This window comes from Ictidomys tridecemlineatus, chromosome Y (genome assembly GCF_052094955.1).
Source record: "Ictidomys tridecemlineatus isolate mIctTri1 chromosome Y, mIctTri1.hap1, whole genome shotgun sequence".
In the NCBI taxonomy this organism is placed as follows: domain Eukaryota; kingdom Metazoa; phylum Chordata; class Mammalia; order Rodentia; family Sciuridae; genus Ictidomys; species Ictidomys tridecemlineatus.
This window is the reverse complement of record NC_135494.1, coordinates 658,248-673,815: the sequence shown is the minus strand read 5'-3', so window position 1 is coordinate 673,815 and position 15,568 is coordinate 658,248. Positions and strand designations below refer to the sequence as shown.

Below are 15,568 nucleotides of genomic sequence, written 5' to 3'. Positions count from 1 at the left end.
TGGAGTCAATTTTGAGTGAGTCTGGCAAGTTGCAGACTGTCCTCTGAGGAACAGAAATATTAATTCCTTCAGAGCACTTGCTCCACCCTCATCAAGAATTTGCCCTTGCTCCATTCTGTTGCTGAGATATCCTGTCTCAGGAATTGGCCCTCCCTACAGAGAGCTACAAGGTTGTTAATGTGTCCTTGGCTGCTCCATCCTGCCCTTCCCCCTTCAGCCTTCCTGTTTGTCACCTTTGTGCCATCTCACCAAGCATGTCTGGGCCTAGTCACCAAGGCAGGAAGGAGAAAGATAAGGAGGAAAGGAATGGAGAACAAAGGAAGACCAGGACTCACAAAATAAAGATTGAACATCTCCCTTCTGGGAATACCAGGATGGCTCCCTTCTTCCTCCTGAGGAGAAGTCCATGTTCCTCATTTTTGAATAAATCCTGCTTTGTGTGTTTGCCTGGGCTTGCTTCGCTAATGTTCAAGCTTCAGTGTGTGAGGGGGCAGAACTCCTCCCCAGTAACCAGCGGTATCAACGCCACAGGCCATATGTGCCCCAAGTGGGGTTTCATATGCAGGCTTTATGGGCCGAGCTGAGCAGGGGTATTGTTTGTTTCTGGTTTAACTATCAGTTGAAACCCAGGAAGCTGAGAGCCCTGGGTCAGCAGCTAGGGATTTGGTGCTTACCAGGCAGGAGCTGGTGGGCTTGTGGCTTTTCTTGAAAATGTTGGTGCCTCTGAACCGCTGACATGGACAGAACACAAAGGAGGAAATCCTACCTGAGAGATGAATTCAGGTCAGCCTGTGCATGAAAAACCAGCCTCTACCTCAGAGCAAAGTCTGTCCAAGGAGGGGGGTGGTGTGGCCCTTGTCCTTAGAAATATCTACAGAACACTCCTAGGCATATACTAACCCTCCCACCCTGCTGAGTTGTTTATCTGAAAATAACAGGAGAGATCTGCTGTGCAACCTGTCCCTGACTTAGTCAGGCTAGGTGGGGACCCATAGCAACCTCCCAGCAGCCACCTATCAGCATGAGACAGGGAAAATACCTGGGATGCCAGATGACCCTCCCAGTAGTTTATGGAGGTTGATGACATGTTGGGAAACCCCAGAGCTCAGCAGGAACACCCTTCTTGGCTTAAACCAATTAGTTCAAAGGAATCTCACTCTTGTTCCAGCCACTCACCCCTACCCAATTGTTCCCACCAGTGAATGTGCTAATCATGTGTTTGAGTTGTTTTATAATTTCCCTGCGGTGTGTGATGATTTGCTAAGAGATGCTATGGTGCATGTGAAGTCCCTGCCTTCCCCAAAGAGTGCATAAAACTGCTGCAAACCCTGGGTTTGGGGCCTCTCAGCGTCACCAGTTGCTGAGTGCACATGGAGGACTGAGCTAGCTCACAATAAATACCTCTTTGCTGCTTACATGGATCTTGGCCTCTTATGGTCTTTTGGGGGTCCTGAATTGGAGCATAACATGCAATGGGGTGAAGTGTGTCAAGGGGGCACGTGACCATGAGCTCACAGACATTTTATGAGACCCACAGATGCCAGAAGCCACAGATGACACCTAAGCTACATACAGTGTGCCCTCTACACACATGCCTATGACTGACTGCCCTTTCTATAAAACCTGAGAGTCCTAGACAGCCCTGAAGAGACAGCTAAGGACATGGTGCCCTGGTCTTCCTGGTGTAGCTTCACTGATCAAAGTTCCTTTCCTGCTTTTCATCATGACATTTTCTGTTTGGTTTTGGGGTAAACAGATGACCTGATGTGTGGAATCACCAGAGTCAGGTCACTTCCTAGAACTGCCCTAATAGTGGAATGTAGAACTTGGACATTAAGCACAAAGCAGCCATTTTATTTCCAGTGCACATTGCTGCCTTGGAGGATTCACTCCACTTCCTTATTTTCCCCTGTTCTGCTGGGGACAGAGCACTGGGCCAAATCACCAACACCAATTGCTTACTTCCTTAGCTCAGGCTATCTCCTGAAATGATCAGGGGGCAGAAGGTGAGGAGAATTACAGAAATAATTGTCAAACTTTTTTATTTTTAGATATCACACAAGTGTGATATATATGACATCTTTAAATATTGTTTCAAAAATTTTGTGACTGTCTTGCTAAGTTGTCTGAGGTCACACCAAGTGATTCTATATATGGATATAGGTATTTTCTTCTTTGAGGTTCTGTGGTATATTCCCTGTGGGGCTCGTTCCCTGAGCTAGATCTCCAACTTTTATTTTATTTTCAGATAGGATTTCCCTGTTTGTGAAGCCAGGTTTAAAGAGAAGAGTCTATGTAGCTAGGTTAATGTGGTCCAATAGGAACCATAAAGAAAATGGAGTCTAATCTGAACCTGGGAAAACCAGAACAACACCTGAGAAATTGAAATATTAATTTTCCATTGTTGTAGGGACAAATGAGGCAAGGCACCAAACATAGTAGGAAACCCTTTTACTTGCCTGCAGCCAGGTTCAGAGGGTGCAGCCTTTGCTGTAATCAATCAATCCCCTGAACCCCAAGTTCAGGTAGTTTCAGAGTTTTATACCCAGCATGTAAGGGGAGGGGCTCAGAAGTTCACACAAAAGCAGCTTTTTCTTTCACTGTTCTGGGCAAGTTAACTCTTCAAGGACAGCACCTGAGAAGAAGAGAGCTTCTTCTCCCCTTTTTTTTCCTCCCCCTGCCAGCTGTTACCATGGAGCCCAATTGTAACTTATATTAAAAATGTAGACATCTCTGTGAAGCCCAGCTCAAGGCCAGAGACCTCCTTTGCACATTTCTTCAAAGTACTATACTGGATGGGTTTGTGATGACTAGTAAGGGGGTGTCCTGCACCTGGAGTGCTGGTATCTTCTCTGCCAGTGGCCAAGTAAACAGGGTGACATGAAAATAGGAAGTTTATCTACAATGGACTCTTTTGGTGACAGTCCTAAAATCAGCCATGGGGAAGAGGGCTTTTCTGTGGAGAAAGAGGGAGCCACTTCACCATGACCTTGGGCAGGTCCTAAATAAGTGTTAATGAAGTAGCTCCCAGTAAAACAGGGAGATGCTAATCAAACCACCCTAGGCTGTTCCTGCCCTGGTTTCTCCTCCCTGCCCCACCAGTCCACCAGTTTCCCACCCTTTGTCCTTCCACCTGCAACCCCCATCACATGCACAATAAAGAGAAATAAAGGACAGGAATGTGGGAGGACAAAAGATGACATTAGATGTAAAAGAGAGAAGACTTCTGTTTCCCAAGGATTTCTCCTTTCCAGTCCCCTTCTTCCTGGGGGTGGGGGTGAATCTTTTCTGCTCTCCCTTAATTGAGCCTTCCACTTTCCACTCTCCACGTGCTTCTCTGGTGTTATACTTCAGCATTTGGGGAAGCAAGGACCCGTCACAGTAAACACGGGCAACACTGTAGATCCTGACCTGAACCTTGGGCTCCTCCTGCCTCAGCCTCCTCAAGTAACTTTTTTTTAATTGCTCTTTGTTTCTGTGGTGGGTTCACACCCAGGGCAACACCCATGAGTCTCCCAGAGCCATAGCTCAACACATCCTCACCAAGTTCCAAGCAAAGGCTTCTAACTGGGTTATTTTTCCAACCCAGCAAAGACACCCCATCTGAAAAGGATTGGGACCAAGGATCCGTCACTCTAGGGAATTTTAGGAAGTGATTGGATAACATTAGCTGTCTGTCATAAGGCAGAGGTGTTCCTGGAGGAGGCCCATTAGTGTTTCTGGGGTGGAACTGTCCAATCAGATTCATGAACAGAGGGGAAGGGCGGGCTTTGGAAATCTCGCGGGCTTTTCCTCCTCACCAACTCCGCTCTTCCTTCCTGGGCCCCATGTGCTCTTCCCTGAAGGCCTAGGTGATTCTGAGCAGCCAGTGTCCCAGAGATATCTGGTGCTCAGGGGTTCCTCAAGAGAGCACCGGGTCCCCAAGGAAGATAAAAATGGTGAGTATGTGAGGAGGGCTGAAGGTACGCAGTCAGCACCTGCCTTGGGGCCCCGCAAACCAAATGACCTGCAGAGCCTGGCAGATTCTCCTCTGGAGGTTGCCCTGGGTCTCTACCCTGTTCCTGGGGGTTGGGCTGGATGGTAGAAACTTGAAGTCACCTCCCTGGCGACTGACCCTAAGCCTATATCTCCTGGTCCTGCCGGGTGAGGTGGGTGTTGGGTGCCTGAAATTGGTGCAGAGGGTGCGGCCTAGTCCTCCATGGTATTTGTCTCTGGGCTTCTGCCCTCTGGGCCTGAGGGGTGGGCTGGTCCCTGAGGTCAGCTCAGAGCATGAGGCCCAATTCTGGCTGGAAGGTGGCCCTGGGCTCCATTCTGTGGCTTCCATTGTTGAATGGGCTGCTCAGGTCCCTGGCTTCCCCTCCCCTCCCCTCCCTGCTGGTGGCCCGCCCCCACTGTTCCAAATGTGTAGGAAGCAGGATGCAAATCCACTTTCCTTTTCCCTGTTCAGAGTCTGTGAAGGCTGCTGTAGGTCCTTCATTTGCAGTTGCCTGCTGCGTTCTAAAATGCCATCTTCCTCTCCACTTCTCATCACTCTCAAATATATTTTCTTCCTGTGTTTCAAATGAACACAGTCTATTCCTTTTCACTTTTCCTTTAGTGAAGTATTGCAAGGAATATTTTCTTTTTATATTGGGGATCAAAACTAGAGAAGGTTTATCAGTTAAATCCTCAGGAACCCCCCCCCCAGTTTTTTAAAAAGAGATCATGTACCACTTGTTTTGGACACAGTCCTCCAGTTTATGATCATTCTGCCTCAACTTCCTGAGTCCCTGGGATTACAGGCATGTGCCACTATTTCTGGCAAGCATAAGCTTTTTTTTTTTTTAAGAGAGAGAGAGAGAATTTTAATATTTATTTATTTAATTTGGCAGACACAACATCTTTGTTTGTATGTGGTGCTGAGGATTGAACCCTGGCCGCACGCAGGCCAGGCGAGCATGCTACCTCTTGAGCCACATCCATAGCCCATAATTTTTTTTTCTGTTTCTGAATATCATCCTTTAGGGGAAAGAATAGTAACTTGACACATCTTGTGTTCTGGTAAAATAGCTGCTTTAAATGAAATAAGGCAGTGCATTATTCATACTAGGGATATTGAATCTTTAGCTACATCCTCAGCTCTTTTTTGTATGTTTGTTTGTTTGTTTTTGGTAGAAGGTATTTTTTTCTTGACTTTTATTACTTTTACATGACAGTAAAATGCATTTTGACACACCATATGTAAATAGAGTGTAACTTCTTTTTTTTTCTGATTGTACCTAATGTCCATTCACATGGGTCATGTAGTCAAATATGATAATAATGTCTGATTTATTCTCTTGTCATTCATCTCCTGCCCTTTTAAAATTTATTTTCAGACAGGATCTGGCTATGTTGTCTAGGCTTGCCTGGAACTTCTGATCCTCCTGTCTCAGCATCTCAAGCTGTTGGAATTAAAGGCACTGGCAACCATACCTGAGGAAAATAGTTTATTTTGACCCAAATATTAATGACCATCCTCAGGAACATGGATTCACCTTATCCTGATTGATGTATGTGACCCATTCTGGAAGAAATTACATCTTTTCTAATAACAGGGATTGAACCCAGAGGAACTCAATCACTGAACCATATCAGCAACCGTTTTTATGTTTTATTTTGAGACATGATCTCACTACGTTCCTTAGGGCTTCATTAAGTTGCTGAGGCTGGCTTTGAATTTAGCAGTCCTCCTGACCCAATCTCTCAAGCTGCTGGGATTATAGTTGTGCCCCACTGTGCATGCCTGACAAGAACATTTGAAAAGGAAGTTATGCATGAATACAGTAACCAAGTGCATTGGTAGGATCATCAGATGGGTGGCTACAGTGAAAAAGGGGAAATTTCTTCTGTAGGTCCCTTACTACATTGTTAGCTTTGGGAGATGGTGGTTATATGTTGGGTAAGGTTGGAAATATATTCTGAGAAGTTCATTTGTTTGGAGAATTTTTGACTAATACAGAAATTAAGGTAATTGGCTTTGAAAGAGCTTTAGAGAGGCCAAGATAATTGTTGCCAATGATGCAGAACCCTGTCTTATACCTCATGGTGGTCTAGTTAAGTCCAGTGGTCTGAAGGTTCATTGATATAGAGCAAGTTCATAGAGAACTTCAGTTCACACCTGCCTAAATTCTGTTTTTTTTTTTTTATCTTCCTAAGATGTAGACACCAAATCTGATTTTCTCAGCCAGGTTTTCTTTGGACACCTCAGAGAGTCCTATGTTCTCAGCCACTATCCATTCCTGGGGCTGCCAACATGTGCCCATAGCTGTCCTGTGCCCTGCATGGTAAAAGGAATTTCAGGCCCTGGGTCAGCTCCTCTTAGAGTACAGCCTAAGTTGTGAGGTACAGCCTCTTGGGGGCTCACCTGAGGTCTTGGGGCTAAGGAATGTCCCGGAACAAGCCTCATCTAGACAACTAACTTCTTGGAACCTTGTTTTCCCCAAGCCCTGTTCCCATTCCTTGGAGAAAGTTGGACAGTCAGCCTGTGGATGCTGGTGCTGAGGGGCCAGGTCAGCTGTGACTCCTGCCCTTTCAGTCTCTCACAGTGTGAAGGAGCGAAACCTCTCCCAGAGCATAAGGACCATGACCCCAGTGCAGAGCTGTGCAAACCTGAAAAGCCTCATAGACTGGAATCATGATCCAGGTTCATGGGAGAGTGATCCTGGAAGCTTTCTGTGAGCAAGACCTGGAGGGAGCATGTCCCAGCTGTCAGGGGCCTTCCCTGCCCCTTGAGCCTGACACATGTGTGTTCCCTCAGCACCAAAGCTTTCTGTGTATCACTTTGAAATGATGTACTCACTTATCTGAGGCCCAGGTTTATTTATTCAGAACCATATGGGGTGGACTATTATTAAGAGGCAAGAAAGAATTGTATTTTAAAGTCTAGTTATATTTTTTTTAAAGAGAGAGAGAGATAGAGATAGAGAGAATTTTAATATTTTATTTTTTAGTTATTGGCGGACACAACATCTTTGTTGGTATGTGGTTCTGAGGATCGAACCCGGGCCGCATGCATGCCAGGCGAGCATGCTACCGCTTGAGCCACATTCCCAGCCCTCTAGTCATATTTTCATTGTCAAAATTCCCAGCTTACAGCCAGGTACACTGGGGCACAACTGTGATCCTTCCTGCTCCAGCGACTAAGACAGGAGTGTTGCAAATTTGAGGACAGCCTTAGCAACTTAGCTGGGCCTTCTGCAACCTGGTGAGACTGCGTCTCAAAATAAAATATAAAAAACACTGGGGATGTGGATCAGAAGTAAAATATCTCTGGGTTTTATTTCGGGGGTACAAAAAAAAAAAAAGAACACACCTAATTACCTAATTTACCATTTGCTACCCCTGAGTTTATGTAGAATGTTTGTAAGATTCAATCTTGTCGTTTCAGTGATTTCAAATTGAAATGCAGTCCTAGATTCCAAAATCTCACATAAGATACAGAGAAACTCTGTCTTGCATTATTGCTGATGATTTTGAGTCCAATTCTACAAAAATAGTCATGGATAAATTTATGAATGTGGTTTCATGAAAACTAGTATCTGTGCTTCACAAGGTGATGAATTGCACAAAGGATGACAGTTTTTCACTGTCATTGTCTGGCCTTGGCAAGTTCATGGTATTTTTGGTATCAGGAATGGAGCCCAGAAGTGCTTAACCAACCCCTTTTAGTTTCTTTGTTTTGGTACAGAGTCTTGCTACATCGCCTAGTGCCTCAGACTCCTGAACCTCTGAGATACAGGTGTGCACCATCACTCCCATCTTTAATGTAATTTTTAAAAATTTATTTTTTAGTTTTCGGTTTATATAACATCTTTATTTTACTTTTATGTGGGACTGAGGCTCGAACCTATGGCCCTGTGCATGCGAGGCGAGTGCGCTACTACTTAAGCTACATCCCCAGCCCCATTGACCACTGAGCAAATACTCAGCCCTTCTTCATATATATATATAGTTATAGATGGACAGAATACCTTTATTTTGTTTATTTTTTTGTGGTGCTGAGGATTATACCCAGTGCCTCACACATACTACCATGTGCTCTGCCACTCAGTTACAGTCCCATTACCTCCTTTTTATTCTTAATGAAGATCAGTCTCACTAAATTTCTGAGTATCTTGCTAAGTTGCTGAGACTGGCCTCCAACTTGCCCTTTCTCTGCCTTAACCACCCTAGTGGCTGAACTCACAGGTGCAAACTACCATACCAGCAGTTGGAATGTCTTTTAAAAAAAATATTTATTTTTTATTTGTAGTTGGACACAATACCTTTATTTTAGTTATTCATTTTTATGTGGTGCTGAGGATTGAACCCAGGGTCTTGCACGTGCGAGTCAAGTGCTCTACCACTGAGCCACACCCCAGTCTCTGGAATGACTTTTGAAGATTTATCATCCAATTTATTTGCAGATGGAAATAGTGTTGAAAATCAGTTTCTTTGCTTTTGTCCATACTTTTGAAATTTGTACGTATGACTCATTGCTTTATTCTTACATTATTATAAAAATGGTATTTGGCATATACTATTATTTCTTATGTATATATTTGTAAAACTTCATGGCTTGGTAGTTTATTTACTTCTTTATTAGTTAGACTTTGTTTTTCAGAGCAATTTTTGGCTTACATAGTTTTATTAGTCAGTGTTCTCTAGAGGAACAGCATCAAGAGGAAGTTTGATTATAAAAGGGGACTTATTAGATTGGCCTACTTGACCCAAAGCTGGATGTCCACAATGGCAATCTGCAACTGGAAAGTTTTCAGAGTAGTTGCTGGAGAGTCCAAGAGGCTGAAGCATCAGAACAAGAGGGATCAATGGTGCTGCCCTAGTCCAGACCAAAGGTTCTGGAAACTCCCTGGAGAATCACTGGCAGAGTCCGCTTTGGGAGAGGGAACAAGGCAGAGTCTGATATCCTCAGACCATTGCAGTAGCAAACAAGAACCTATTTGAGAAGAAAGGAGCTTGCTCTGCTGCAGCTTCCTTCTTCTTTCAACTTTTGTTCCACCTAAGACACAGTCCTATTGGATGGTGCTGCCTACCTTAAAAAGGTTTGCCTGTTTGGCTCACTATCTCATGTGCCAATCATTTGTAGACACATTTTCATGGACACAGGCAGAATCTCATTAATCATCTGTATCTTTTAATCCAATCAGGGTGACAATTAAATGTGTCATTACTCATAGTATGGAATACCCCTTCTCTCCAGCCAATAGTCTCCACTGTTTTGAAAATATTGCATTGGTGTAGGGTGTTTGTTAGTTACTAAACCAGTGTTGCACATTTGATGAAGGGAATGGATGAAGCAACATGTTATGATAAGCCAAAGTTCATCCTTTACCTTAGGGTTCCTTCTGGAATCATGTGAACACCATGCATGTTGAGTATAGATTTCTCATGCTGTCAATCTCTCCTGGCCTCCACTATACATTTGGTGGGATATTTTAGACCTCAGTGACCTTGGAGGATGTGGCTGTGAACTTCACCCAGGAGGAGTGGGCTTTGCTGGATCCTTCCCAGAAGAACCTTTACAGAGATGTGATGTTGGAAGTCCTCAGTAACCTGGCTTCTCTAGGTAATAATGATGTTTTCAAACTGAGTCAAATAGACAAATCATGTTTATTTTGGTCATTTATGTAGAAGGTGAAAAGGGAATCAGTTGGTGAATTATTGCAGCATAAATAGCATGTATCATTTGGCAAAGCATTGTTAGCTCCTAAGTATTCATAAAGATTGTTCTTTTCTCTCATTTTAGGAAACAAGTGGGAAGACAAGAACACTGAAGTTCAGATTGAAAACTCTGGGAGCAATGTAAGGTAACTGTCCTCACAAGAAGAGTCCATGAAAGGGTCTGAGAACTGTTATGTAATATTTAAAGGAAACCAACGAAAGAAGTATGCATAATTTGAGAAGTATTTATTCTTATAGTGCTTTTCACCTGAAGTATATACTTAGCTGTAACAGATATTCTGTCTTTTCAAAGTATTTGACATGCAAAAAGTATATGAAATCGCATATGTGAATATCACTATTTGGATAATAGCCATAGAGAAGCTGTGTTGAAAAGGATTGTTTGCTTTCAATCTCCTTATTTTTAAGCAAGTTGAACAAGTCAGAAAACCTAGCCTTTACCTGATGTTGGTAGTAATGTAAAGATCTATCAATACATAGAAAATTGTGAATGAATCAAGCATTGATTATGTGCTGGTCACTTCTTCCTTAAAGAAGTCATATGGTAAACTCAAAGGCACAAAATAGTGTGGGAAAACCTTCAAATCGATTCCAATTCTTAATTGAACAAAGAAAAATTTTAATAGAGTAAATCCATGTGACTTCATTATGTGTGCAAAAGACTTCATATGACCTTCATTCCTTCATAGGCAGATCACATCATACTCTGGACAGAAATACTACAAGCATGAGGAATGTGAAGAGAAGCCATGTGAATTTAAACAATATAAGAAATCTCTGGTTTCTCCCAAAAATGTTCACACACAAATGTTAATACAAACTGGAGATGGACCTTTAAAATGTACAGTACGTGGGAAAGTCATCCGTCATTCCAGTGACATTCAAAGGCATAAAGAAACTCATACTGGGTGGCAACCCTATGTATATCAGCAATGTGGTGAAGCCTCGTCTTCTCTCACGGGTGTTCCAAGACACATGAGAACACACAGTGAACGTAAACGTTTTCAATGTGAGGTATGTGGGGAAGCCTTTTGTTTCTCCTCTTTATTAAGAAGACATGAAAGAACTCATGCTGGAGAGAAAGGGCATAAATGTAAAGGAGGTGGTCAGACCTGTATTTCATACACAAGTCTTCAAAGGCACAGGATCACATACATGGGGAATGAAGGTTTCAAATGTAAGGTATGTGGGAAAGACTTTGCTTATCCCAGTTTACTTAGAACACATCAGAGAATGCATACTGGAGAGAAGCCCTATGAATGTAAGCAGTGTGGAAAAGCCTTCACTCAGTCCTCTGGCCTTCACTCACATGAAAAAATTCATACTGGAGAGAAGCCCTATGAATGTAAGCAGTGTGGCAAAGCCTTTGCTAGATCTTGTCAGCTTCATATACATGGAAGAATACATATCAGAGAAAAGCCCTATGAATGTCCACAATGTGGAAAAGCCTTTGCTATTGCCTCTGGCCTTCAGATACATGAACGAACTCATACTGGAGAGAAGCCATATGAATGTAAGCAGTGTGGGAAAGCCTTCACTCAGTCCTCTAACCTTCACTCACATAAAAAAACTCATACTGGAGAGAAGCCCTATGTATGTAAGCAGTGTGGCAAAGCCTTCACTCAGTCCTCTAACCTTCACACACATGAAAAAACTCATACTGGAGAGAAGCCCTATGCATGTAAGCAGTGTGGCAAAGCCTTTACTACATCCAGTTCTCTTCAGATTCATGGAAGACTACATACTGGCGAAAAGCCCTATGAATGTAAGCAGTGTGGCAAAGCCTTTACTACATTCAATTACCTTCAGTCACATGAAAAAACTCATTCTGGGGAGAAGCCCTATAAATGTGAGCAGTGTGGAAAAGCCTTTTCTACATCTAGTAACCTTCAGATTCATGGAAGAAGACATACTAGAGAGAAATGCTCTGAATGTCAACAATGTGGAAAAGTCTTCACTACTGCCTCTGGCCTTCAGATACATGAACGAACTCATACGGGAGAGAAGCCATATGAATGTAAGCAGTGTGGGAAAGCCTTCACTCAGTCCTCTAACCTTCACTTACATGAAAAAATTCATACTGGAGAGAAGCCCTATGATTGTAAGCAGTGTGGCAAAGCCTTTGCTACGTCCAGTTACCTTCAGATTCATGGAAGAATGCACACTGGAGAGAAGCCATATGAATGTAAGCAGTGTGGCAAAGCCTTTGCTATATCCAGTCACCTTCATGCACATGAAAAAACTCATACTGGACAGAAGCCTTATGAATGTAAGCAGTGTGGCAAAGCCTTTTCTAGATCCAGTTACCTTCAGATTCATGGAAGAATGCACACTGGAGAGAAGCCCTATGAATGTAAGCAGTGTGGCAAAGCCTTTGCTACATCCCCTATGCTTCACAGACATGAAAGAATACATACCAGAGAAATGTGCTATGAATAACAACAATGTGGAAGAGCTTTTGCCATATCCTGTCTGCTTCACACAAGTGAAAGAACAGATACTGCAGAGAAATCATACGCATGAAAACAATTGGTAAACTTTTCTGTTATTACTGTTTCACTCATATACATGTAGGAAGTTACTGGAGAAAAATCCTTTGAATGTAAAACCTGGTAAATAAATATTTGATGTCATTCTCAAAGACAAGAAAGTACTCACAGTGCTAAAAATGTGTGGGTGAGGGGGAGAGAGAGAGAGAGAGAGACTTGGGATTTAGTCTTGTTGTGCTCTACCACTTAGCTACATTCCAGTTGCTTTTTATTTTGAGACAGGGACTAGCTGCATTCTTTAGGGTCTTCCTAAGGTGCTGAGGCTAGCCTCCAATACTGATCCTTCAGAATTAGCCTCTCAAGTCTCAGGCATTAAAGGCATACACCGATACTTCCAACTGAGTGACTCTTTAAATGTATAAAATTATCACAAATTATACCATTTTCCCTATTGCCTTCAAAACCATTTCATTCACATTGACAAACAAACCCTCTGAATGTAAGCAGTGTGGCTACACCTTTGCTACATCCCATCAGCTTCATAAACATGGAAGAATACATACCAGAGAGAAGCCCCTGGAATACATACCAGAGAAAAGCTACATCCTGTCAGCTTCCCCTCCAGCCCTGTTTTTCTTCTCATACATGAAAACACAGAGAGAAGTCCTGTGAGTGTGAGAAATGTGGGAAATCTAGTTTTCTCGGTCTATTACTAAGGCCTCTGAAGATTCTTTTGGAATAAAAAGAATAAATCCTATGCAAAAAAGTATATGAGTTGTTGAGCTGTTCTAGTTTTGTTCAGTTGTATGAAAGGACTCATACTGTAGAAAATGCTGAGGATAAGCCATGTGAGGCAGTATTCAACTTTCAGAGTTTTCTTCAAAGACATAAAGAATTCACATCTGGGAAGATCCTATTTCTTTCTTTCAAAATTGTAGTAAGACTTTCAACTTTCCAGGTCCCTTTGAACAGCATTTAAGAAATCACACTGGAGAAAAGCCCTGTATATAGAAATGTGGTAGGACCTTTGCTTGTTTCAGATTTATTTGAACTTGTTCAGACTTGAGGAAATTTTTATTTTATTTCATTTTATTTATTTCTTTTGAGAAAACCACTGTAGGTGTGTGAAAATATGAGTGCCTTCATTTCTTTTTTTATCTCTTCAGCGGTAACAAAAGTGCACCCTGCATTGGACAGGAACATTGCATCAACATGAGGATTTGAAAGCAACATGTTTTATGGGTTAAATCTCTCATTGTTAGATTCCATTTTCCTGTATTTTAAATCTTTTGTGTCTCATATTTTATTACATATTGTGTATTTTAGTTTAGGCCTCTCCACTCCAGCCTTTGGTGCAGATTGGTGAAATGTTTCTTCTGATGGCCACATTATGATGGGTTTGGGTTTTTAGGAGAGCAAGTAGTGAGAATATATAATGATTAAATGACAATTAAAATATTCTGTGTCATACTGAAGACATGATTTGGGGGCCAAACGCAATAACAGTAACCTCTTGGATCTTGAATCACATATTTTCCTTTCATGTATGCATTTTGTCACAAACTTTTGTACTGTGATGCTTATGTGAAACAAACTGATATGAATATGGAGAGGTTTATTTAATGATACAGTGTACTAGAAGTTTTAAAGACTTGCAGCAGACTTAAATTCCACTCTTGTTAAAATTTTATGAAAGACTGTGAAGTCCTCAAAATTCTTGTGAATCCCCCGGTTCTGTGGTATACACCTGAAATCCCAGTTTCTCAAGATTCTTAGGCAGAAGGATTTTGCTTTCTATTCATTTTTTTAAAGAGAGAATTTTTATTACTTATTTTTTAGTTTTCAGTGGACACAACATCTTGAATTTATTTTTATGTTGTGCTGAGGATCGAATCCACTGCCCCACGCATGCCAGGTGAGCACACTACAATTTGAGGCCATGTCCCTAGCCCATTTATTCATTTTTTATAAATTATCTCTTACTTGTCGGTTGACATTTATTTATTTAATTATATGTTGTCCTAAGAATCAAACCCAGTGCCTCACATATGCTAGGCATTTTGTCAACTACTGAACCACAACCTTAGCCCAAGTGTTGTGATTTGTAAGGTGACTTACCAGGATTACAAAGAGTAAAGAACTCAGTGCGATGCTGTCTCTAAAAAACTCAAATAATAAACTAAAAAGAAGCCTGGGAGGTGTCTCAGTGGTTGTGTCCCTGAGTTCAATTCCCAGTACCTCCAAGAAAAATATATTAGGAACCAATATTTGATAAACTGTATTATGGATGGAGGGGCTTGTCCATTATACTGTTTTCTTCTTTGGATTCTCAGGCATGGTTTACCAATTTAGGAACTCTTTAAAATTCAATAAAAAGCAAGTCTATGATTTAAATAAAATAATAAGGCAAGGTCCATAAGGGGCAGCATCCTGCTCTAGGAACCCTCAGTAATTGGTAGTCATCACAGGTGGCCATAATGTCCTTATCATAAAGAGTTTGTGGAAGCTTTTGTTGTGCAGGAGTTTCTGAATGTGCTAAAAGTGCCTGTGTTTTCAGAGAGTTGGTGGAGGAATTCCATATGGAGGTCTCTGATTTATAGATGATGTCATTGGGGAGCTCAAGTGAAACTGATAAATGAGGAATACATTGCAACATGGTCCCATGCAGTCTAAGAGGGTCAGATATTCTTGTCTTTAAGAAGTGTATCAGGGACCCTTGGAGGTGGAAGTCAGCAATTTAGGATGTACTCTTGCAAAAACGTGATGCTGTGAGTCTCTGCTCAGGTCACTTGTGAAAAGCTGATGAGTAGTCTGAAAATTTATTTGGTGCTGTTAGTGATAAGGGCAATTTGCATTAGAATGCTATTAAAATAGAGAAAACAGAAGATATTAGCCAAATCTGAGGCCAAAATATATACCAGTTGTTAATTAGATAGGATTAGTAATTTTCATTATATTTGGTATTGAGCATGAATACTTAGACATGGAGCCACATCCAATCAGCAGTAATGTACCCCAGGCAAAAGTTGAGATAGAGAATATCTGTGTTTCTGTAGTTGGCATTTCATTGATTCTCTATGATTATCAGTGACTGTGTTTAAAGATTTCAGGATGCCTAGATATAATTCTGGTTTTTCAATATTTAGCAAATTGAAAAATATTAGACTATTAAATATCCTGAGAAGCCCATCCCATTTTATTGTAAATGTTAGTTTCCATACATTTTGTTTTAACGTATCAAAAAACATATGAAGTAATTTAATTGTAAATTGATCGTGTTTACTTTATTCATTTATTTTTGTTACTTGGCATTGCTGCGACCAGTGTGGCCAAAGTTGCAGGTTCTGGCAAGGCTGATGGGAGATTGGAAGAAATAA

At 41.7% G+C, this 15,568-nt stretch overlaps 1 protein-coding gene across 1 annotated transcript; it reads left to right on the top strand.

Annotated features, from left to right (window-relative positions):
* Positions 1-10,396: 10,396 nt before the first annotated feature.
* LOC144371933 (uncharacterized) lies at positions 10,397-15,097 on the top strand. The gene has a single exon (XM_078035260.1). The coding sequence runs from the start codon at positions 10,510-10,512 to the stop codon at positions 12,139-12,141; it is 1,632 nt and encodes a 543-aa protein (XP_077891386.1). The 5' UTR covers positions 10,397-10,509; the 3' UTR covers positions 12,142-15,097.
* Positions 15,098-15,568: the final 471 nt, after the last annotated feature.

What these genes read in the sequence shown, in the direction of transcription:
- LOC144371933 (XM_078035260.1), top strand. Translation starts at nt 10,510, where the DNA reads ATGTTAATACAAACTGGAGATGGACCTTTAAAATGTACAGTACGTGGG.